The 26,483-nt window shown below is 43.5% G+C and overlaps 1 protein-coding gene across 2 annotated transcripts in view; it reads right to left on the bottom strand.

Annotated features, from left to right (window-relative positions):
• Nucleotides 1-22,108, bottom strand: part of CMTM4 (CKLF like MARVEL transmembrane domain containing 4) — a 41,352-nt gene extending 19,244 nt beyond the window's left edge. For both annotated transcript variants that reach the window (XM_040615055.1, XM_040615056.1), the window contains exons 1-2: nucleotides 21,469-22,108; nucleotides 1,909-2,085 (exon numbers count right to left, since the gene is read on the bottom strand). In XM_040615055.1, the coding sequence (XP_040470989.1) occupies nucleotides 1,909-2,085; nucleotides 21,469-21,654 (363 nt within the window). In that variant the 5' untranslated portion in view covers nucleotides 21,655-22,108. The remainder of the gene's footprint in view (nucleotides 1-1,908; nucleotides 2,086-21,468) is intronic.
• Nucleotides 22,109-26,483: the final 4,375 nt, after the last annotated feature.

The raw sequence follows: 26,483 nt of genomic DNA on the forward strand, positions 1-26,483 counted from the left end.
CCATTGCCCTAAAAATCAAAATTCTTAAAAAACACCCACACAAACAAACAAAAAAACCCCAACAAACAAAAAACCCCACACCACAACTGGCTGGGTTTTTAAACCCTCTTTTCTCTAAAGATCTCTAATGGAGTGCTGTGCCGAGACAAGGAATGCTGCACTCAAAGTGGTAATTCTTGGCACTCAAAATACTGTAAGAAGTCAGAGTGGCTGAAAGGACCTACCAGTTACACACTGATACCTGCTGCATTATCTGGGGGGAAAGGCAGAGCACTGCATTTAGGCTGCTGTGCTTCTGCATGTTCAACACATTGTCAAAGCGTTCTGGGAGGCAGTATAAGTGTGCCACAGGGCTCAACAACAGAACCAAAGGTACAAACATACAGAACCAAGCGTATGTGAAGTCATTACACAGGCACCATGCATACCACTATGGCCACTTGATAAAACATCTCAGTCAAACTTACTTTGAACCCAAGCTGGACCTAGTATTCAGTGTGAAACCACTCGCACGACACCAGCAAAACCATCATGTATTTTATATGACACCGATGCACCTATACACACTTGTTATCATGCTCTGGTACATCCTACTAGTACATACAGAACTGTGTGGTATAAAAAGATGCTCTTCAACTGCTGTTATGAGCTGCCACGTTGTTATGACGCTCGTTAAACTGCCAAGCTGGCAACAGAAACAGAGACTACCTTCTCTCTGCAGCTGCTGCTTTTCAGCTTGCCACGAAGGTAAGTGGTAACAACACTGGCAAGATGTAGACAAAAGGAGCAAAGGCAAGACAATCCAGTAATATTCCAGTGGTTCCACTGGTTTTGTTTTGCTACTGATCTCCCCCACCTAGTTATCACTCATAGTTCTCAGTCCATCGAATCTGTCCACCAAGTACTCTTAGGAAGAGCTCCTCAACAAGGTACAAAGGACCATCTAATTCCACATTCCATCTAATTTCAACTAAGTCACTTAGGCTTACAAATGCACATATGGCAAACTGCACATATTAATAAACTGCAACAATTTTAAAAAAAAAAAATCACACAGAAGCCTAAACACCTCTGTGACTGGTCTCCAACAGTACTTACAAAATGACAACTATAAAATAAAACAGAACATAGGCACATATGCATCTGTCCCATCTGAAGAAGTTGATATAAATACTGTCCTTGAAGCTGACAGATCTTTTGCTTAGAGTGACTTAACATGTTGGTTTTGTGACTTGTGTTTATGCAACCCAATCTGAAAGTTTAACTCATAATACAGCATGGAAATAGAGACTTTTACAAAAGGAATGTGCACTGCCAGCAGTTCTCCTCCTAAAACTCCTCGTATTTGAGAACACATTAAGCATTGTCAGTCAATGTTTCATAGTTATGTGTAATCAATTCAAAACATCCAATTTTCACAGAAAGCACTAGTTTTTTTACACTACTACCCCATGATTGCATTAATCTCTGTAAGAATATATGTAGCACAGCTGCCCTAATTAAAAAAAAAAACAAACAACAAAACCCGCCAAAAAAAACAGCATAAGAGAGAACAACAGGCTACTGTAAATACAGCATCTGTCAAAGTTAAGTAACAACATGCTGCATTTTTATCCACTTCATTCACAAACAGTAATTGCTGGCATTAGCAGGAAATTCTTCCTTTCAAAGAGAATCTACCAGAAGACAATTTTTAGTTCTATGTAGTTTAATCTTGCTACGTTTCAAAGCTCATTCTGCTGATAAATATATATATCTAAACAAATCTAAGTAAAACGCATACTTTACTCAGCATAAAGAACACTCATACGCAACCTTAAACAACAGCAGAAAATAAAAGTTCCAAGACCAAACTTAAAAACAGATTTGCAGCTATTTTTAACAGAGGGAGGATTTGTACAAACTTACAGTAAGATTCCAGTTGATCTGCGGTATCCTTGTGTGAAGATTTAGACTGAACATAAGCAACAGAACTCCAGTAACCACCAATGCACTACAGCTCACAAACTCAAAGAAATAAAGGCCTTCGCAAGGGGAGCATTCCATGATGGTCTCTATGCAGATGAATGCGATCAGTGCCAAAACCTAGGAAGAAAAACAAGTGGAAAAAAAATAAATAGATTTCCACATTTTGAAAGTAGCCACAAGTATTCCTGAAATTTCCATTGGGAACATGATCAGTTTACACTCAGGAATGTGTGATTTTAGTTTATAACAGGGCACTGTAAAGAGCAAAAACAAAAGCAAATTAATGCAAGACTTTCTGGATATCTTCTGTTCAACAAAATACACTTCAGCAAAATTACAAAAAGTCTAACATCAACACGACTGAGACACCCAAGACCATGCAACCCCTTCAGGCCACTGGCTTAATATGCAAGTGGCACCTCAAACATTCTATTTCATTTTTCATTCACGATATGGTATTCCAAAACCTAAAGATGGAACGCATTTGTCTGTTAGGCCAACCTCAGACTCAATTACAAAGTATTAATACACTGTGACTGTGAAAGACATTTTAATAAAGCCATTATTTAAATTTCATTACAAAGTTGAGATCTAAATCAATCAAAATAGATTCAGGCCCTCTACCAGCCTCCAAAAATGTCCGCCTTTCTCATCTTTATCATCAATACACTTTATTTCATATAAAAACGTATTTTATCATTCCCTTGTAAGAATAAAATGAACAGCTAATAGATGAAAGAAAAAATCCTGGTGCCACAAACACACCCAACTGGGCTAACTGTTAGTCACACTAAATTCAGAAGGTATCTTGATAAGAGTTAATACAAATGCAGACTTTTGCAAGACAAGACTTAAATTTACTATTTAGCATAAAACAGTGAAATTCACTACACTTAAAAATCTGGCCAAAGGACAAACCCACTGATTAGCTACCACAAAGTACACAACTTACATAGGTCAGTATGTTTCAAACTGATTCCTCTTTACATGTAACTGGTAAAAGAAAAACAGCTGCATGGACAGTTTTGTTTATCATTGGGAGATTTTTTGTGTATTGGGTTTTTTGTGGGTTTTTTTCTTTTTACATTTTCCATGGCAAGCAAGTAAGGCCCTAAGAATGTTGTGCTTTGGTTTCCAGTTCAACAACCTCCCCACCCACCCACTTACATTTTTCAGAAAGAATACTTTTTTTGCTCTGCCGCAAAAATCTACTGAGACTGAAGTCAGTCACTTAAATTTGGCAATTAAGAACTCAAGAAGATAGCCGCCTCAGAGCTGAATATTCATAATTCGAAGGCTTTGCACAAATAACACAGATTTAAACGATTGACAGAAGCCACAATACAATTCAATTTCTGCTAAATCCTTCTTTGCCAATTTCAATAATGTTTTGCAAATATACTTTCTTTCAGCACTTTTTATGCTTCATCCGTTGATTTGTCCTTGCCTCCTATAACAAAGCTAGCAAAATGAAGAAAAAGGATTTTGAAAAAAGTTACCATTTTTGTCACTAACATCAGCAGTGATTTTAAGTAAAGGAAAATACCCTGCATGCTTTGTTTGCCACATACTTCAGAATACAGTAGCTAATTTAAGTTTAAAAATGGATTAAAATATAGCAAAACAAGTTACTAAAAACCCCTGACACTTGGGTAGAAAGTCTCTCACACTTCACTTCGCACGCTCTCTTTAAGAAAATGCACGCCGTACTAATTTTTGCCAGCTAATAGAGCAAGCCAATTCACAGCAAACATTCTGAATGGATACCCTGTGACTGAACACTTAACTTCAGATTGCATCTTTGACATTTAATTACTTTGTACAAAAAAATAAGAAGAAATATGCAGTGAAATGGAACATTCAGTAAACCAGAATCAAACTGTGATTTCAGCAAGGACACACAAAAAAACCTATCCAGAAATCAGCTTCATTTTACAGTATTAGCATGTAAGGAAGTCCACTTTTTCTGTGAACACGAGCCTCGTAACTGAAGGTTACATTGAACACAATTCACCAAAAAAAAGAATAAAGAAAACCTCTAAAAAAAACAATAGCTGTTTCAAGCAGGATCAGTATCAGGTATTAACGGTACATGTTAGTTGCCAAAATGATATTTTAGATGTTCCAATATAACAAAGTCTCCACTGTTCTTGCCACTATTCTTGATATATTATGACATTTTGAAATTTTTATTCTCTTAAAAGAAATGGTTCCGCAATATTCTCCAGGAACAGTGTAGTACAAGCCCAAGCAACATTAGGTTCACTTTCAAAAAACATGAACAAATCTGAATTGTGCCACCAACATTAGGCTGAAGGAGCCAGAAGTTCTGGCACAACCAATCACTACTATGCTGGGCAACTGCTACTTGGCATAAGGAGGAAGTCTCTGTTGTTTTGCTGATAAAAATCTTACACTGGCTCTTCTCCATATCAGACAGAATTGCTTCAAGGATAACATACCCATCTTAGTAGTCAAAGCTCAAAAATGATGAAAGAGTTTCCTGCATACAGCATTAGAAATAAATTATGTACCGAAGAGGCACTTGGAGGAATGAACTCCCAAGATCAAAATTAATAATTAATACATTTCAGAGCAATTCTACCTTAAGATTTCATTTTATCCCTAAGAAACTATAAAACACATTTACCTGCGACACCCCCAAGAAATAAAAGTGTTTGTTGTGTACACTTAGGTTTGACTTAACCCAAACCATTCAAATGCAAGTGAAGATGTGCCATCAGTTTAAGTAAGAGGCAGCAGCGTTAGTGTACAGAGTTGGGGTAGCCCCAGTCTGTTGATACATTTATCAGAAAGGTTGGAAGAAAATCCCAACTGCTTCAGTTTATGATGGAGACTCTGGCCACAAAGCAGAGGCTGTGTTTTGAAAGCATGCACAACAACCAACGGTTAGCAGGAGTATCATCATCCCAGAGTAGATCGGACATCTAAACACTTGTTTCTTGGGGGGTACAGGGAAAGGAGAACATTCTCATGCATACAATTTACTAGTAACCCTTACATACTTCAAGTAAGATTCCAACTAACCGCGTTACTATTTTTCTGGCAATAAAAAAATATTTCACCATTCCTGAAGATTATCCATCCTGCCAGTGCTACAGATACCACCTTCTCATTGACTGCCCATTATTTGTCTCACAGTGACTGCTGTAAGAAATGAAATCCAAATAACCACATCTGAAAAAGCTATCCTCCCACAGAAACTTCTCTTTTCGTAAACACACAAAAAAAAAATCTCAATCTTTAATATGACATATTTTCTCTTTGAAACATCAGGGTAATCTTGTCCTCCTACACACTTACAAACTTGCCAGACGCATCCTTCCAATTAACTACAAATAACATGAATCTTCTACAAAAACACACTAGCACTGCTTTCAGTGGCCATTCCACTCAGAGATTAATCTAATTTTGTTTCTAATGAAAAAAGCAAACTACTCTGAACACATGAAATCAAAGTGAAAGACCTTATGGACTCAAACCCATGACTTAACCAGCTACATTACTTGAAAGTGTGTAAATGCTGCAACGTGAGCCAAAGCAGCTTGCTTGGTCATCCACTGATCAAGTTCTTTTTTAAAAACTTAATGTGTTAACGTTGTAAGAAAAATGCTTCACTTTCTCTGCACATCTAAATTTATGCAATAAATGAGACTGGTTGTACAAAGCTGGTAAGGAATACAGTTTTGCTACCCAGAATGCTGCTGGATTGACATGGCCATAAAGGCGCCTGCCCCTAAGCACGCCCCCAGCATCCCACCGCGAACAGACCACAGCCAGTCACCACCTCAGCACCTCAGCTTATCTTCCAAGGGACTGCAGCGCAGGTTTAGCACTCACCATTTTCCGCTGTTCCCTCACCGAGCTCTGTAACTGTAATGAAAACATCTTTCTAACCTACGTTGTCTCCGCTGCCTGTTGACCGTCCATCACTGCCTACTGAATCAGCTGATGATCTACATGCAGCTCACAGCTTGCCAAGGCTCACAGACCTGAAAAGTAATTTCTCCAGAGCTTCCTACGCTCTTTCCACTGCCACACCACTCACCTAAGATAAAATTGATGCCTTGCCTTACCATGCTGGCTAGACACACTCTCTTGGGAAGAGGAAGGACAAAGACCCTCCAGCTCTCCTGGGAAGCCTCCATGCTGCAGAGCACCGAGCCTTGCGCTGCCCCAGATGACTGAGAAAAGCCCTCCCTCCCCAGCTGCTAAAGCTTTGCTCTTGCTTTGTCACACAAGTCACCAACGCTACTTCGGAAAACAAGGAGACAAGATCCATCTAGGCCTGCATCTGCCTCCCATAACTGCAGTCACAGGACTAGCAAAAGAAAAGAAAAAAAAACACCACACAAAAAAAAACCCCACAAAAACTCCAAACCAAAAAAAAACCCAGCATCGTATCAGAGCATAGATCTCAGGCAACAAAATTTGTCCATTTGTCCACCACAGGAGGTGACCCTCACTTTCAAGTCACACCTCATAGTTTAGGGTGATGAGTTTTGACAAGTTTCTCCACAAGCAGCAGTTTCAAGGTTGGTTTACTGAGGAAAAAAAGAGAAGCTGAACGCGGTGAAGATCTCCTCTTACATGAATTACTGCTCTCTCCCACAAATAACACAGCTACAGCTTTCCTGGGTAGAGTCAATAGAGAAAGTTTCCTCTGATGGATGAACCAAACATTTTCATCTGGTTTTCTCTGTACTCAGTACTTTGCAGAGTTTTCTATTCCACCCTAACTCCTCCAATGCCTTCAGACTTGTGTAACTCTCCTATTACTGTTGTTTGTTGTTTTTTTAACAGTTGCTTTTGGTTTCTACTTCCATTCTTGAAGTACATACAGGGGACATTGCGTTGGTACGCAATTTTGTCACAACGGCAACATCTGCTTATCCTACTGGATGCTCCGGTCCACGCAGAGGCATCCCAGGCTGCCTGCAATACCACCTTTTTCTTGAACAAAGGAGATCCAAGAGTCTGGTCAGCAAAGTAGGATCAACAAGAACAAGCTTCAGGGTGAGCTGAGAAGAGGTCTGGGTCTGCCCAGACTTGCAGCCCAACGTGTGCGATACAGCCCTGCATCCTTCACCTCCCACCACCACATGATGCAGAAGAAGAAAAAAACCATCCAAGTAGAGGAATTAAGTACAAGGTATTTCCCAATAGTGGTTTTGTTCTGCTTTTTGTCTTGAATAAAGTGGCAAATTGTTAACCAATTTTCTTGTTTGGGACATTTAGGACAGCTAAGATAACTCATGTACAGCGTGAAGCTATCGCACTTCATTAAACAGCACCCAACCCCCACATAAAGGCTCTATTCAGTGAAGCAGCCCCTCACTGGAAAGGGATGAAGCGACCACAATTTAGGGCCATTTAATTCCTGAAAGACAGCCTCTATACTGGGATCCAATGTCCTTTAATTTAGCCACATTAGCCTCCTACCATTACTGTATTCATCTCAACTTTCCTGTAAATTCCCCTGGAGAAGGGCCCTTAATGAAGAAATCATCTGCCTTAAGGCTATGTAAATGGCTTATTTTTACATCACTTTCTTGGCAACACAGTCAAGTCAGACATAAACCACTGTATTCCCCCAAAATGGAGAAAATGTGCTACGACAGGCATCAATGCTGAAAGAGAGCTTAAAGGAGGTTGCTAATGGTGTATTTTTCCTGTCAGAACACTTTGTGTTTTATTTTTTGAAGAAAATAATCAAACATCTTTGCACTAAAAAAAAAAAGACAGCTCTGCAATGAAAACAAAGTAAAAAATGAGTTTTCCTGTTTATCTAAAACTTTACCACAGAAAGTCTTATTGTGTGGTTAAATGACATAATTACACACGATTTCCAAAAACCCACAAAATGGTCAGCATTTTTTCTGCCTGAAAAATACCCACAGAATTTTAGTAAGAATGTCACACTACCAAGACATTTTTACATCCAGACTGTTTAAATTAATGGTACAGCAGAATACATACGCACAAAATCGAGAAGAAATAAATTGCTTTTACACCACTTAAAGTATCTGAAGACATTAAACTTTCTTGAATTAAAATCTAGATTTATTGTTCTCATTTACTTGGCCCTGCAGTCCCAACTTAATGTATGAAACCAAGTGGGTTCTCATTCCTTGCAAAGCACATGCATTTCCCACATCTAAAACAGCTGGCACAGATATGAGTATTTGGGATCATATGGCTTAAACACGGTCCTGCTTCTCCAGCAGGAAACCATCTTCTACCCTAAGCAGAAGAATGACTGATTTCCCGCCTGTTCCTAGTCTGCATCCTTGAGACTAGAAGAAATCTGTTATTAACTGTGGTAACTGGACTGCAAGGAGCCTTCAATCATGCATGAGTATTGAACTTTTCTTACAAGATAGAAAAGTTAGAAAAACTAGTGGAAAGCTTAAGCACCACCAGTGATTCAGCACCCTGGATAAACTAAATTATGCTCTAATGGCACAAAATACAACACTGAACAAATCTAGAGGAACTCAGCCAGACCTCCAAATTCAACTCTGATTTGGTTTCGGTGGTGGTGATAGAAGTAACAGCAGAATATTTATATTTCAGATCTTCATTGCACCTCTAGGGTTTTTACCTCTAGCTGTACTCCTTAACTTTTAATTATTTCTTCGTTCAGTTTTCGATATAACGTGGCAAGACTTCAGGGCATTAAATATTGTGGAATCTTTATTAAATCAGCTGATCTTTTGCAACCTCCAGCAGTTTTCTATAATCCTTGAAAGATTCAGCTACTGCTAACTTCCCTTGCTCAACCTAGGCAAAAGACCAATTGTAAATACAGAACATATTTCTGAGGCCAGAAACATTTTAATGGCATATTATGAGAAAGGGTCATATTTAAGAATGAGGGTAATCAACACTCAAAATTAACAGCAGAATGGAAGTTGTTCCAAAACACTAAGTACATCAAAACTAACACTTTTAAAAAAATAATTAACTGAACTAAAGCGAATAGAAGAGATTCTCAACTGGCTAAAATAGAAATGCATCAATTTTAAAAGTGAACTTAATCATAGTGTCTAGACCAGAAAAAGGCTGCAGACATGAAGTAGCAACTTATTTCCTGCTAACTAGGCATCAGTCCAGCGTTCTGCTTATTGATTTGACACACCTATACAACAAATATTCTTATCTGCAAGGTACACGCAAAACCAAATACCATCAAACAAATAGTATTCTATAGTACAGAAATACTTCAATTTTTTTGGATTTCTCTTAAAAGAAAACACCAACATTGTTCTTCCAGTTACTGCTAAATAATTCAAGATTTTTTTTTTCACATTACATTTATATTGTCCTCAAAGTAAATTCATTTTAGCATTCAAAGTAATAACTGAACACACAGACAGTTGCAAAGCCCTGGTTTGCACAACTCCTGCAGCTCATTCTGGCGGTGTCAGTGACTAGACCCAGGCTGTGGTGCTCTGCACAAGGTGGTCTTGGGCTGCAGCATCAAACACAGCCACCACCTCCTCCCCGTTCTCCCTGGAAGGGCAGGGCTGCTTCCCAGGTGGCCCCTCGCACCAGTGCACCTCTGGCATCAGGGGTGCACCCCACTGGGACTGGAAGGGTCACACCATGACACACACACACCCCCCAGGCTCAGCCACAACGCCACTGGTATCTCACCCACTGTTACTCTGGCACCTGTAAGTTGCTTATCCCTACCTGCCATGGCTTTGCAGACCTGACCGAGTTTGTCTTATTTACTTGCACCCAACTGAAACACAACCATCTTCCTAACAGGGGGGAAAAACCAACAACCCAAAGACACAAAAAGCCAATGCAAATAAACAAAAAGTATCACTCTGAGTTAGGTGTACTTCAGGTTTTATCCAGCCAAGAAGATGACCAAAAGAACCACTGAACAGAATCTGAAGCCAAGACACATTGCAAGGAGGTATCTGTTTTAGGCACATTACATTTCCTCACAGAAACCTGAATGAGATTCAAACTGACTTCTTCCAGCTTAGACAAAACAGGAATGTAACATGCCACTTGTCCCATAAACAGAAGCCCATCAATGGTTTTGTAGCAACCCCATCCTACATGAACATTCATCTGAAAATCATAAGAGAGCCATGCTTTAAACAAAAATGCAAAAAACCCACGCAGAACAACCAGTCCCACCGCTTCCTTTCCACAGGAACCTGTGCCTCCAGTCCCTAAAACTACAATTCATATGCACCATAATACAAAGTATTTTCATAAGCATCAGGTCCTGCAAGATAATGAATAAAATCCCAATGTACCAAGTTATGTATTTCTAACTTTCCCATTTATATACGGTAATAATCACTTAATCCCTATGCAACCCATTGAAACTAACAACTCATAAATGCAAAGACTTATTTTATTCCATACCTACAGTACACTGAATTGTGCCAATGGCTTCAGTGAGTGGACATAAACAGAAAATTATAGGAGGTAGGGTTCCCCCCCACCCCTTTCACCGTATCCTGATGTTTGAGGCTTAATTCTCCCATTCACTGTCTCATACTCATTTTGACAGACATCGGGCAAGCACAGCTTTTACAGCCATCTCCCTGTAACTGCCAAGCGTCACAGGCTAGCCTCTCTAACCATACCGCCTGCTGCGAGACACGGCAGGTTCCTCACAGGCAGCTGCAACTCACAAAGGTCACAGTAAAATTCTCCCAAGTCACTTCAGCAAGCCTCAGCATCCCCATGCCTATGCCAAAGGAGCAGAGGGGGACACACCACAAAGCAAAGCAAACTCTTGCAGACTAAGCCACTGCAGTATGTCCCACAGCAGACTTCAGAACAGTGCTCTGGAGTTATGAAAACCATAATTAAATCATGTGCATAACAGAAGTGGAAATTCTTAAACAGTGTAACTACTCAACCAAGTTTCTTCAAGTCCCATTTTACCACAATTTGACTAACATTTGCATATCATGCTCTTAGACAAGCTAGGTAAAAACAGGTCACGAAACACATCATGCATTTCTTCGGTGCTGCACTAAATATAATTTTGTATACATCTGCACCTTTCCTCAGCCACTGCCAGCTGCACAGAGTGGGGGCAGAAAAAGTATTTTTCTGTTAGTCCCATTTGCTGCTAGCCCTACTTATGTGGACTTTACAATAGTAACACAGAGTAAAAACTAACTGCAGGAAATAAAATGAGGGGAAAAAAATACAGATTAACAGCTAAGTTCAGGGAAGCATAGTAAGCCTCACTTTCAGTCCTCACGGCAGGGGAAGATAGAAATTAGCTTCCTTAAAAATCGTTGGTAATTCTTGTTTGTCTTGAAGACTAGTTTAATAATTAGTGTCACTAGAAGTCACTAGTTTTGTGTCAGCATTTATTAAGATTGTTAATAACAGCTGCACAGGGAATTTAATAGAGCATGTCCAGGGAACTCAGTACATTGTCCAACTTCCCATACCCAGCCTTTCAGCAAGGGTACAGTATCCTCTCTGGTCCATTTCCTAGTACTTTCTATTAAGTCAAGCCGTAAGAACTCAAAATTTATATCATATCTTTCCTAGTTAAATAAAATGGATAAATACAGTTACCCTATTTTTGCCTTCAGGCTGCACACTCATTCTGTATGGTACATACACACACACACTCCCTGCTGGAACACAGCAAGTTACTGAGACTATGTTGGTATGATTTTTAAAGTAGGAAAAAAAAAATTGGCTTCACTTATGAGAATTCTCTACCCTGCTCTTAAAAGGAAAGAGAAAAATCAAGACTTTTGACCTGGCTTCATGTTCCCATTCATGTTCACAGGCCAACCTGTGCTGGAAACCTGGCTAGTCAAAACAGTATTAAAACACAGTACTGTAAATCTGTAACAAACAGTAGGATAAATTAATTGGTTCTAAAAAGTAAAGGTGTACTCATAAAATTTGTCAAGTATTTGATCTGTGCAGCCTCTTGTTTAACTAGCCTGTCAGGCTACTTTAAAAAGTGAGAGTTCTATTTTAAGACTATCAAAATCAGTTTGTATCCTTTAAAACCCCATTTAATCCCAACTATGAGTAAACATCAAACATCCCACAAGTACTAAAACAAGAAAGGAATTTTAATGAGAAAACAATCAAGAACTTAAAGTAGTCCTAAGGAATCCATTAAAGTTTTTTGGGTTTGTTTTTGTTTAAAGGAAATGGTGCAAAAAAGTCCTTGCAATCCCAACCTTCCCAAGATTGCGATCTGAAGGCCCTCTTAGATGCCATGCCTTAAAAGGCAAAAATAGTCTAGACATACTGGTAAAACAGAACATTAAAAAAAGTAGATGTAGGCCAGAACATTAAAGAGCACTGCCAGCTGTACTGCGGAATGCATGAAGCCTTCAAGCCCGCCTTGCTGTTTAGACTCAGAAGCGTTACACAGCAGTGTCTCATCCCAAATAGAAAAGAGCCCACAAACTGTTGTTGCATAACTGCAAATCCACCTACATGTGATTTTATAACTGAAGAACAGATCTGCCCAAAGACTGCAAACAAACTGGGCACACTGCAAACCGAGAACTATAAAATGCCGTTAACAACACAAGAGCCGTAAGCCTGGCAACAACGCCTTCGCCTGCTTGGCCACCGCTCTTACTGTACTGCCACCGTGACCTAGACACAACGAACATCCCAGAGACTTAGGACACCAGCCTGTAATTCTGGAAGAGCACTTTTTCCAAAAATACTTTATAAATGTTACTAAGTGATAACATCATAAAAAACTCAAAGATCTCAATGTTAAATAAAAGGTTTCACCTATATTAGGTAAAAAATTTCTAAGCATTAAACAACAGGTTTTTTAAATGATGATATTACACTCTAAGTGGCAGCATCAGTTCTAACTAGAAAATAATTTCATAAGACAGAAGTTACTGAAGGTTATTAAAGACTTGCAGAACTTAAGTATTTCATAATATTCACAACTGTGCTTGTTGCCTTCTTGCATGAAGATTTCAGTGTAAAATGTACAAAAGAACAGGAACACACTCATAAAGAAATGCTTGTAGTTGGTTCATAAAATTATTTCGCAAAAAACTGCCAGAACCGTCATGAGTAGTGCTGTATCACTGGCAGATTTATAGCATTTGAAAATAACAGCGCTTAGCTTCAGTGAAAGTTACAGCAGAAGTATCACCACAGCCAACGCCAGATCTAAGCACAGGACATATTCCTACATACCTGGCACACGGCTGCTGTAGGAGGGGAACGATCGTGAACAAGTCCGGCTCACTTGCAACCCGGACACTTTGTGACCATACACACAAGCCAAAGAAAATTTAAAGAAGTGCCTCAAACAGATATAATTGAAGTATCAATACTTGACTATCAAGTTACATATTTAAAAACTTCAGACAATGCTGAAGACACTTGTTTGGTTAAAAATGCATCATATTCTTCCACAAGCTAAGGCATTGCATATCAGAGCCGTAATTAATTAATTACAACTGTCAGGAATGCGATACTTGAAGAGTTTAGTTTCCAGTTTAATTTGCACAAAGTAAGATTAAAACATCAAAATTTACTCTGTTTACCTGAAACCACATTTCAGGCATTATGCCATTCTAATAACATACTGCAGCATGAGTACAGCTTTCATCCTGGACATCTACCACATAAAACAATGCTTGAGATCCAGCACCATAAAGACTGCATTACTTGAATCATGCCGTTCTGTACCGCTTGGGCTTCTTAGTTTGGGTGAGTGCTATGCCAGCTCTAAGACCTCTTGTCCCATAGTCTAAAAAATATTTTTGACCCATCTTTACTCATGGTTGTATGTTCTTACACCTATTCTACATCAGGTTGGTGTTACCTAGCTTTTGCTTTCCTCCTTCCATATCCTGAAGAGTTGATAGTTCAAGGCCCAGAGAAACCTGAACATTACTTCCATGCTTTCCATGTTTTGGAAGCAACTGACTACACAAATCACCTAAGAATTAGGTGACTTACTTAAAAAAATAAGCAGAATATAATTTTTTAATCCAGCTCTAATTCAGAAGTAGCAACTACTACCACTACACAGTAACAGCAGCTGACCCACTGTTAAAATGTCTATTCATTGTGCATCTAGTCATCTCAACATACAAAATTTCAGTATAGAATTATTTGTTGAGGTCTAGAAGCAAGGCAGGTATTTCTGAAATGCAGTTTTGAGCACAGGATGATGCCTATCAAAAAGCGTGCAAGTTGATTTGACAAAATGATGCATTAAATTGCATCAGAAATAACAGATTCCTCCTATACTGGTTAGAAGAAAAACACCTCCTACATTTCTAGTCCTTCTCCTTGTCATCTTATCTCAAGATGGTAATTTAATCACTGGGGAGGCTCATCAACAAAAGACATTACAAGAAAGATTAAAAGAAAAGAAGGTAGCTTTCCAAATACTAATATCATTAGAACTACATTTCATACTGGAGCATCCGCAATCAGTATAGTGTACCTGTTACTATTACGCTTGTTCATAACAGGAGGGAAAACATTTATTATAGAGTTTACAGAAATTTCTTCTGAAAGCAGAATCTAGAACTATCCACCATCTCAGAGAGAAGTTTACAACAGGAATGTTGAGTTTACCCACAGCAGGACACCAGCCCACAGGCAGATGGTAGTTAAGCAACACCATGGAAGAGACCAAACCCCATTCACCTTTCAGTGGCAAGACAACAGTCTCTTATTTAGTCACACACAGACACAACAAAAAGCAAAGCTAAACAGTTATCATTCTTCCTCTGAAGTAAATGTCAGTATAAAAACATCACCACTCAGCAATGCCAATCTACAACTTTTAAAGAGACATCAAAGAATTTCAGAGACACCAAAGAGACACGTTTTACCTAAAGACGGGTTTTCTAAGCGTATTACAAATTTGATCCTTTTCATATGACATAACAGCATCACTTTTCTGAAGCCAAATGCCAAAGATCGTAAGTTGTTAAGTATGACAGTGGATACTGGTGAACATGCAGCTACACATATGCCACTGAGAGTCAAAGCTCAACATGCAACACAGTCTCACATGGGTTTTTTACATAAACGAGTATTTATTGATTGGAAATTGTAAGAGAATGAAAGATGAAAGATACAGCTAATCACAGAATGACTATAAAATACCAATGCAACCCTATGACATAACAGAAGAGGTATTTCCAGCAGAGGCTTGAGAAATACATGTCATCTTACAGGCGAGTAAGGTACACCTCCAAGGCGACCTGCTGCTCAGGTTGTGCCCACTGAGGAATCAGTGAGCAGTGGTGCACAGCCAGGCTGCTCGGTAGTCCCAAGCCCAGCGAGCCCCTCTTAGAAGCAGAGTCCAGAACGTTCCCTCGCCTGACGCAGCAAGACAAGGGCTAGCTGAGTGCAGACAACTGCTGCAAAGCGCACAAAGGAGTAAGGAGGAAGTAACAACAAGTACATTTGCTAGAATTAAATTCACAGCAGAAACGAGGCAGGTTTCTAGACCTCCAAAGCGCAGAACAAATGAACAAAGTGCAACTATCACTCGGGGAAAAAACCATCAGGTACGGGGCTGCCCGTGGCACTGCAGCTGCCTCAGAAGGCCCAGATGTCTCCTGCAGTGTTCTGCTTCTCACAGAGACCACAGAGTGCTTTACACCAGGACCAATGACCTGACCACCACAGAATGACCTTACCATGCAGAGAATGTCATCTACTGACCTGCACTAGGTACCACCTATGTTTCTGTAGCATAATTAACACTCCCATTTACATAAAACCAAACTTCACATTAACTGCTGTGCAAGAAATCTTGATTTATTCACACTGCATCCACTGGCAAACTGGTTAACTCCTATAATTTATAAAATGACAACTGCCTATAAAGCACCTGGCTCACCACTAACAACCCATAAACAAAGCAGATCAGAGATGATACTGCTGTGCAGCTGCTCAGGAGCACCGCAGAGGCACCCCAGGAGAAAGGAGCGGAGAAGAGCCAGACATGCCCTGGGATGTGACACACCAGACCGGGGCGGGAGGGTAGGGAGCCCATCTCATCCTCCCCTCCAGAAGCGATCAGAAAGATGCTGAGCTGAAGGCAGAAGGCAGCAATAATTAAATGAGATTACTGAATGCCTCATAGTGGTTTTCAACCAGATTGTAATAGTTAGCAATTAGCTTACTCCTTGGAACATAAATGTTATTACTCTAATTTTTTTTTTATAATTAACAATGAGAATTCTCAATAGTCTTATTACCCATGTAGAACATGTATTACAGGCCTTCTGAGTTGTTTTCTTCATCGCAATAGATCTTGATCGCAAAGACTTTTACTGTAGCCCTGGTTTTAACCAGTTTCTGGATCTGGAAATGTATAATGACAGTAAGCCACAAAACAACTTTTTCCAACATTCAGCTACTCTCCACCAATGAAGATGGGCCTTTTTATTCTGAAAATTGTGAACATATGAACAGCTATTCCCACCAGATTTCATTTAGCTCAAAATGTTGCCTCCACTGGCGGGCAATAGCATATGCTATAGAGAACAAGACCAGAGCAAGCACGCAGTGATACTTCCCAGTACACTCATCAGCAACTTGTAGCTCTGAGACCTCCCAAGCAGAAGTATTATCTTCTTTAAAAGGAATCTCTCTAATGGATTTTTGTAGCATTTGGAACAGACACATGAAGAAAAGAAAGTCTATGTCTGTGCAGAGCCACAGAGGCCATCACTAACCACCACAAATGCCACCCTCTTTGAAGCTAGCACGTGATACGGGTTTTCTGACACTTGCTACTTCCATCAAAAGGTTGCTCCATGATCTTACTGCTCCAGTTAAACCATTCCTAACCACCACCACCATCACAAAAACCAGCCAGGCACAATCATTCACATGAATCGTCCCAGCTGTTAAAGGTGACCGACATTACATTAAATCAAGTGCCTGTGAAAAACAGGCAGGATCCCAGTGAGAACTAAGGAGGGCTCCCAACAGAACCCTGCCTGGTTTCCTCATAACTCATCTAGTGGCCCGATGAACAGCCCACCCGGCGCTACAGTTCCCAAAGAAACCAAGAAGCAAACAACAGGTAGCCATGAGTCACCATGGGAATTTCAGTGGGAAATATATGTCTATGCCCAACTTTAATAACAGTAAGATCCTTGAAGGTGCAGAATTACAACATCAAGGAAAAACAGTAATGCATTTAGAAAAGCTGAAGAGAAAAATACAGTAGGGAAAAAAATAATTAGGCAACCTTATCTAAAGTGAAACTATTTCCAGCAAAGAGATGGTACCTGTGAACTAGCCCATCTCTTTCGGATGACAGCAATGGGCCCCTCCTGATTACTCACACAGTAAACACCTTTCTTCAGCAACCACACTCAGAAAAAAGGAGAGACATTCCCTAGGAAATTTAAGGGAATACAGACAAAGTACTGAAATGAAACAAATCATTTGAGGATGCCCATAGGGAAGTTTTTCAGGGATATCTGTATGATTATTACACAATAATCTCCATGGGAAGTATTAAAGCCCCCAAAAGCATGGCAAACATAAAACCATGCCAGAGTAATAAAAATAAACTCCAAAGAGCTTTTCTGCTCTGGTCTCCAAGGACAGCTACCTAATCTTTCCTATCTGTTGTAAGGCAAGGTATTGCTCCATCTAAATGCTGTAAAGTCAGTTGAGATGATTTCCAGCTAGATTTCAACTACCCCAAAGGGAAAGCATTTCTTCGGTTAGTGTACACAAGCGTACTGGCTTCTCCCCGACTTCCATTTCAAATTCAGACCCTCACTTTAAAATAAATAATAATAATAAAAAAGCCCCAAACCAAACACGAGCAATCCATGCTACTCTAAGTGCCCCCCCCTACCTATTCGTTTCTCTTCATGCCATTTCCTTCCCACCTGCCTGATGACACCTCACCAGGTGCCTGGGCCACCCCAGTAGCCCTGGGCACTCTTTTCCTGATACAGTCCAACACTCACCATCTTCCTTCCCTCGAACTTCTTCACGGCGTACAGCTGCAGCCCCAGTTACAGCAGATGTTTCCTCAGAGATTCAAACAAACACACACACACAACTATTTCAACAGAACAATACGATACAAGCAGAAGAGCTACTTTCTGAAAAGCTCACCTACCTAACAATAAAACTTTCAAAAAGAGGAAAATCAGTTCAATACTAAGCTGTTCCACATGAGCCCTTTTTATTACTTCCTTGCTATTCTTCATGTTGATGTCACTGACCATTAGCAGGCAGGCAGACGTAGGTACTACATAATCGTTCAACTTAACCATGAATATTAGTAAAAAGCCCGAAATAGTAAAATACTGTTTTCTTAATTGCATACCCAATGTAAAATTAACCAAGCACCATAACGCTATTCAACCTCTTCTGGGAGTCAAGAGAAAGCCAGCCAAAATAAGACTCAAAGCAAGCCACACAATATTACATGTGAATTGTTATTATAACCCGTTATATTGGTGCCCCTTTAATAGGACATATTCTGTTGAAATGTAAGTTAAAACTATTGTCCCCTCTAACAGCACTTAAATTACTCCATATGCCTAAAACGTCATACTGCTTTCTCTCTTGCAACAACTCCTGTAACAGTATTTTGAACTGATGAAGACAAACCTACAACAAAGTAACAGAGCCCTACAATCACCTATTTTCAGTCACATGCGGTTTTTTTCCCCTATTCCTTCTGCTTTTGGCAACCAAGAATGGGCATTTGGAAGAACCATTTAAGCTGATGTCCAACAGTTATCCTTCACACACAGCACTACAAACTAATTTGCACAAAGTCCTTTAACTGAAGATTAGACTCAACAGCAATTGTTTGTCTTGAGCTGATACTGCTGACTGCCAATCATACATGTATTTTAAGACAAATCCTGATGCTAAATGAAGCACAGGCATTGTAATCTTTCCTGCAGCATTCTTTTTACTATATTTACAGACCTTTTATCTTAACCAATACTTTTTTTCTAAGTTTTCTTCTGTGCAAAGGGAGTTCCTCCTTGTTTTTAAGAGCTAGAGTTCTATATTACAGACTTAGATTTAGTTCCTACAGTATTTCTACAAATGGATTAAACATTTTAATTAAAACAGCTATACTTGTCAAATAAGTGAATTAAATACACTGCGGACCGTGTTCTCTTTTCTAAAACTGCTCAGTTTTCCACCAGTTTGCAAAATTCAGTGGTCTGCTCTACCAATCCTTACCATGAATTGTAGAGCTACTTGTGAATACAATTGTGCAGAAACTAAACGTGTCGAGACAGTACATAGGTTTTCACCCTATATTAGCCAATTTCTTGTTAACTTCTGACCCACTGAATTCATACACTCTGTAGGAACCATGCGCACTAACTCAGATCACTCTTACTAAAAAGGCCCAGCGCATCACTCAGTTACCCTGAAGATACTAATCCACACGTATACAACTTCCTAACAATGCACTGAAGTAGCGATGTCTTTGTTCAACAGACAATAAAACTCCCCTATCTGTAACTCCAGCACAGTGTGGTTTTCCCTCCCATCTTTCTTTACAAGACTCAAAAATTTAAGAGGTGTACTCCATGTATCTTGGGAACTTGTTCCAAGCAGATCAGGATTTGCTTACTCACGATCAGTAATTACTCATTTTAACGACAAGCTTTTAACGTCACCTGCCACAGTTATTAGTGTACTACAGAAAGTATCAGCAGTAGGAACAGAAACAAAAATCCCGAGGGCAGATTATTTCAGCACCACCCCAGGATTTCTACCACATGGACAGTTTTTAACAGCTCCAAGACAGGTAGGTGTTGCACAGCGATGACAGATCCCTTGGCTTCAGTCCTAAAAACACATCATGCAAATACAGCTATTCCCCGTTGTTAAGACTACTTGGGTAACACACTCATCACTACCACTTGCGGGCCACATTCTACTCTACGCTGAGGAGAGAAAAAACAAATCACACTTCCAGATTTTCACTGTGTGTTTGCAAAAAGCGATCACATATTCATCACCGCAGTCCTCTATAAACTTGTGTCACTGTTGAACCTAGGATACTTTGAAGGCATTTTACACAAAACCTGTACAAACAAGCTTTGTTTCGTACTAACCAGTAGCGGATTTAAATGCTGAAGTTCCTACCTATGAAAGATTTAAGTGTTTCTGCCACCACAGCCCTCAAAGAACTCGCCCTTTTTAAGGGAAAACAGTTTGTAGTACCCTGGAAGATACTACTTAAAAATGTATTTCAGACTTACTGCTGCTTTCATAAAATGCCTATTTTAAAATAATAGCCTGGAAAAACACATTTGTTGATTTAAAAAACGGTGGTATCCAAGTGACTTTGAGAGCGGATCAGATGAAAACCAACACCAGAAATGATGACAACACATTTCGGCATCGGGACACACCTGGCTGCTGGGGTGCCCCAAGCCTCGCAGGGCTGTCATCAAACCGAAGAGTTCAGCCTTTTGAAGGATGTGGGCAAACGCCACTTACATTTTATTTCAGACCGGGGAAAGGCAGGTGTGGCTGGGTTATCTGCCGGGGTTTCTGTTCTGGTAGTCTGCGCGCTGAGGAGAACTTCGGCCTGCTGCAGGCAAGCGGCTCGGCCCGGGAGACAACCCGCAGCCCCAGCTCCTCACCTGGAGCCCGCAGGGGGGCCGGGGAGGGCCGCGGCCAGGAGCTCCCTGACCGAGGGGGGGCGGGGCGACCCCGCAGCCAGGAGCCCCCCGCCTGCAGCCCAGGCACCCACGGGTGCGCCCCTCCGGGCCCCTCTCCGACGCCCTTCTCCGTTAAGTCCATCGCAGTGAAAGAACATCCAACACCCGAAGCGCTTACGTACTGGTAAACTGACTTTTTTGTTGGTTTTTTTTTTAACCCACGCAAAACCTGTAGCTGTGCAGTTCTCTCAACACCCCGGCGACCAAAGGGCACAGGCCGGCCGCAGCGCGCACGCCCCGGCCAAACCCCCCACCAAAAGCGGCGGGCGCAGCCGAACGCCCCCCAAGCCCCGCCGTAATGGAGGCCAGGCCCGGGCCGCTTCCCGCGGCGAGGGGGAGCCACCTGACGTGCCTCCCGCCACCGCAAACACAGCGGCGTCTCCTCCAGCCACCGGGCACGGCGGGAGGCGGGCGGGTGGCTCGCCCCGCTCCCGGGCCTCACCAGGCCCCCCCCGCCCCGCCCCGGGCGGCCGCGACCCCGCGCACCCAGCGGGGCCGGCCGCTCCGACAGCGCGCCCCGCAGCGCCGAGCTCGGCCGCGGCGGCGGGTGACACGGCGCGCCCGGCCCGCCTGAAATGGAGGCCGGCTGGGCCGCCGCCAGGCGCCGCGCCCGCAGGTACGCACCCCGCCGCCGGGCCGGCGGCACGGCCCCGCCGCCTCCCGCCGCTCCCCGCCCGCACCGCCACGGGGGAAGGCGCCCGCCGGGGCGCGGAGGGGGCTCTCCCGAGCGCGGGCAGCCGCGGGCCCGCTGCCCGCCGGCGGTACCTACCACCTCGGCCAGCTTGATCCTGCCGAAGGTGCCCCGCAGGTAGTCCAAGTCGCAGCGGAGGCCGCCCAGCCCGTGGCGCTGGCTGACGGGCTCCGTGGTGGGCTGGTAGGGACTGCTGGAGCCCGAGATCATGGAGGTGCTGGACGCCTCGCCGTCGAAGCCCTCCAGGTCATCGCCGTTCCTCATGGTGCCGGTGCCTGCCGGTGCCGCCGCGCTGCTGAGGGGGTGACCGCGGAGCTCCGGCCCCAGCCGCGCCGCGCTCACCTAGCGGCGCGCCGGCTGCATGGCTGCCCCGGCCCCGCGTCAGGCGGAGCGGCGCGGGCAGAGCGGGGGCAGCATGGTGCCCTGCCCCGGCCCGGCCGCCGCCTCAGCCCCGGCAGCAGGAGGAGGAGGAGAGCGGCGCCGCGCTCAGCGCCCCGCCGCCCGGGGGCGCCCTGGCCCCGCCGAGGGGCGCGCGGAGCCGCCGTGCCCGGGGCCGCCGCGGTGCAGCCCGGCCCGGGCTCCCGCAGGGACGAGACCGCCGGGGCTCCCTCGACCCCCTGGGCGGCGCGGCCAGCCCGCGGCTCAGCTCCCTTCCCCCGGTCCCGGCACGGCAGCTCGGCTCCGAGCGGGGACGCTGCCGCCGCCGCCGCCGCTCCTCCCCCTGCGCGCAGCGGAAAGGGCGGAGAGAGCCCGCCCCGCGGGGCGCGCCCGGCCGGGCGGTGCCTCCACCGGCCCGCGGCCCCCCGCCCGCCCCGCCCCCGCCGCCGGCACCTGCCCCCGCCGCGACGCCGCCCCGGGGCCGCCCTGCCGAGCCCGGCTGAGGTGGGCGGGCACCTGCCCCCGGGCGCGGCGGGCTGGTCCCTGCCGGGGCCTCGGCAGGCGCTGGCGCCCGCGGCGCGACCACGTTGCCACCTGGGGCGCTCCCCGCCGCACCCGGCCCCGCGGAGGCCACCGGCGCTGGAAGCTGCGTCCGTGACCCGGGGGCCCCGCGGGCAGCGCCGCTCGGGATCGCGCCCCCCGAGCCGCCCGGGGCCGTGCCCGCAGCACCCCGCGCCCCGCAGCCCCTCGGGGCGCGCTGCCCCGGGCACCGGAGCTCTGGCAGCCTCCTTGGCTCGGTGCGGTTGTCCAAGCAGACGGTCAGTCTTGACGGGCGCTGAGTCGCGGTTTGGAAACGCTGCTTCTTACGCAGTGTCACCACAAATAAGGAGAAATTGCAACGTGATGTGGCGAACACAGGCGTATCAAATGCATCGGAAAAAACTTTTTCTAAGGTGCAGGGAGAGAGGCAGCTGCCGGGTACTGCAGACCAAGCATGCAGGTGCTGGGTGCTGCACCCCGCGATCTGCCGCCTTTGCCGGCCAGATCCCTTCCCTAGCTCTTGCCATTGACAGGCTACACCATTCCCTTCCACGCTGCTCATGCAGGATGTTCACACGTATTACTTCTTCTAGGACCTTCCCCCAGCCTCCAAGACACCACCTTACCACCCCGGTTTTCCATGAACACTGCGGATTATCGGCCATGTGATTTCCCTTGCTTTGTGTCTGGCTTCATTTCTCCCTTTTGGTTCTTCGGAAGCTCCTTTAACCCTTCTTCTTTTGGAGGGTTCTGCCTACTACCATGTGACTTTTAATTTCAAGACATTTTTCTTCTTTTCCTTGGTCTCTGTATAAATAGATCCCAAGAACTAAGGCCACAGAGAGCACACTGGAGAGCACCAGGGTTTTGTCTGCCATCAGCTGCCTGGCTAACTGGAGAACACAGCTGACGGGCCACCGCTGATGGAAGTCTTTTCGTGGGTTCTCTGATACACCCTGCTGCTGGAAGAGGCTGATTTTCTCATGCAAAATTAAGAGTTAGGAGACGTGCTTAAGAAAACAGAAACGTTGCCCTTCGGTAAAGGGCAAAGGGCAGGAAAAGAAAAAAAGAAAAAAAAAAAAGGAAAACATGAGCAAGGAATGGAGAATGATGGTAACTCTGCTGCTTGGGTCACATGAAACTAGCCTAACAACATGAAATCCTAAATGCAAGGGGGTTATCCTGCATTGGCACAGGGCTGGCCATGATGGACTAACAGGTTTTTACAGTCTCTTGTTTCAGTTCTTGTATAACTCTGGGGAAATCAGAAGTCTCACAAAGCTCCTTTCTTGTAGGAAATATCATGGGTAGGTAGCTGTCGCTTAGGAGAGCTTCTCTGGATTCCTTTTAACTTAGGGCTCCACAGCTGTTTCAAACACAGTTTATCCACATTCACCTATGGAGACATTTAACATTTGTTTCAAGGGACTGCTGTGGCAGTTCTGGAAAACTATCCCGAGCAAAAGAGTGAAAACGTTTTTGAAACATCCAGTGAATATTATTTTGGTGACGCTTTTGGAGTTCTAACCGAAACACATCGGTATGTTGAAAGAGAATCAAAAGGTGGTACTGCAGAAGGCAAATGAAGGACAAAGGGAGATATAGTTGAGTGGTTTAAGAAAAAGGCCAGGCGATAAGAGATCTTGATGCTGGGTTTTGGCTTAGCCTCTGCCTCCTTCGCAGCCTTCAGCAAACTTCTTAATCGCTTAGCTTTTCCTATGAAGTGGAGGTCACAACGTTTAAATGTATTTAAAATCATTAAGAGCTTTTTGAGAATGCTGCGAAGTACAGACAAACCAAACCCCCTCTGTTCTTCAGTGAGCTAGCTGCCCAGGTAGCGAAAGCACAGTAAGCGTCCTCTCTGCTCTACCCAAAGCGTTATTTGAACAATTGCAAAGCGTATTTTCAGCGAGCATCTTGACAGCATCCCTAACCACCGTTTCACAGACGTTGCAGGCAGCTCCTAGGGCAGCGGGGTGCTGGCATTGCCATCCATAGCCACGGCGCCCCGTTCAGCACCACGCTCTGTGCAGCCCGCGTCCCCCTCGCTGTAAATGGCACAGCGCCAACACCAAGCCATACTGGGGGATTTTCTGGCGTCCTCCTGGACGGGTGGGTGGGCTGGACAGACTTGGCAAGGGCTCGTGAGGTTGCTGCCAACATTTAACAAAGGAATCCTTTACACACATTCTTGCCTGATACGGCACCTTTCCAGCCCGCTCTGCAGCACTTGAAGGAAAAAAATGCCTACATTTAATATGTAAATAAAACTATTGATCCAGTAAAAAGGTCATTGCGTTCATCCAAGACAGATCACGTTGCTTTCAGATAACTTTGTTTTCACAAGTTCATAAGCTTTTCAAGCACAGCCTGCCATTTCATTGTGTGGCTCCATACCAAGAATAAGAAAATGGGGAACCAGGTCAATGATCAGCACTCAAGACACCACCATAGTATCAAGCTAATCAGATCACTGAATTCATCAGAGGGGACTTCATATCCAGCTACAATATGACTGGACAGTGAAAACAAGAAAGAAACAGCACAGAGGGGAGGAAATCCAAGTGTGCTATTCACAGACACTCATGAAATGATCAAAGAGCTGTATTTTTACAGAACAGTTAAGCCAGCTTTGACAGAATTAAAAATTCCCCATCAGAAAGAAACTCCAGGACAGTGGTGATAAATTAAAACCAACTAATGATTTAGGTGTAAAAAAGCAGTGGAAAGAGAATTATAAATATTATCATGGATCAAACTGTACAAAGCAACCCTCATCTCTCAACTTTCATCTCAGCTATTCATACAGCCTTTAATAAACTTGTGAACTGCTTGTGGATTCATTTCATTAAGCATGTTTAAGTTTTATTTTCAAGATTAAAGCATGAGATTTTATTGCAACTGAATAGGACTATCAACTTAAAACCAGATTTTTAAAGCTGCATTTATGTAGTTTTAACACATTTTAAAGTATTTTAATGTTTATACATAAAATTTTGTAGATCTGAATGGTGCTTATTACGAAAGGTGCTTAAACATAGTTAAGGGTGTGAAAGGAATTAGAATCCTAACAGGAAAGTTACATCTGTGCAAGTACCTGAAAAGAGCTGAGAGGTTCTTTAAGAAAATGCTCCGGTATTTCCACATGACCTACCAAAGGGAAGGAGCACTGGTATGCTGCCAAATTCCAAGAGAGCTGAGCAGTGATTAGAGTTTAACTCTGGCATCAGAGAGGAGGCTTTTTTCCCCTTGAATTTCTCAATGTAAAAAATGCTGAAGCTTTTTCTCAACTTTGCAGTTGGGGAAAAAAAATCCCAAACCCCACCCCATTCCACCCCAAAAAGCTAATAAAGAAATTGCTTCAGGAAAACATCTGGCAGTTTTAAGTGCCTTAGTTCAGTAAATTGTCCATTTTCATAGTGTGGGAAGCGTGGCATGCACGCTTTGACTCTGTAGCCATGAGCAGCATGGGAAGCAGGCAAATAAATTTGCTGAGTCAGAGTTAGGAATTAATAGAACAGGAATAAGCTGCAAATTCTGACATGGACTTTAAGCGAAGGAAAACTGGACAGAATGGTGGGGAGTCATGCAGTCAGTTATCTCTAACTGGTAGAGGACAACTGGTGCTGAACAGTGCACGACAGTTCCTATTCATCACGTCCAACTACAGCTGAAGCGGCACCGTTCAACCTCCCAGGGTAAGACCACTCCGCATAAAGGTGCCTCAGGAGCAGTAACAAGAACTGAATTCCTCGGCTAGGACTCAAAGCACGGTCACATCAACTGAGGAAAGCACCGAGAGAAGCAGAGAGAAGGGCAGAAAGAAACTAATTTGAAGGGTGACCTATAAAATCTTCTTCCACTGAATACTCAGGAAAAGTTTCACAGGCTGACAACACAGTCCCTGCTTCTCAAATCTGACCGTTTGGTGCGGGTACTTAAGGCACATACAGACACAGCACGGTGAGCGACTCCCTTGGCTTTTTGTCTGGTTAAAAAAAAGTGCTGCTTTCACAACAGAAAGCGTCAGTGAATCCTATCCCTGTCCTGCAGTTATACCGTAATATCATCCCACGCATACCTTCAACAGCATCACCTGTATTCCAGCCCTTAGCTTTGGGAAATACACACAGCAGCCCTGGAGGGCACTACAGCCCTCGTACACACACTTGTGT

Source organism: Falco naumanni, chromosome 15 (genome assembly GCF_017639655.2).
Source record: "Falco naumanni isolate bFalNau1 chromosome 15, bFalNau1.pat, whole genome shotgun sequence".
In the NCBI taxonomy this organism is placed as follows: Eukaryota; Metazoa; Chordata; class Aves; order Falconiformes; family Falconidae; genus Falco; species Falco naumanni.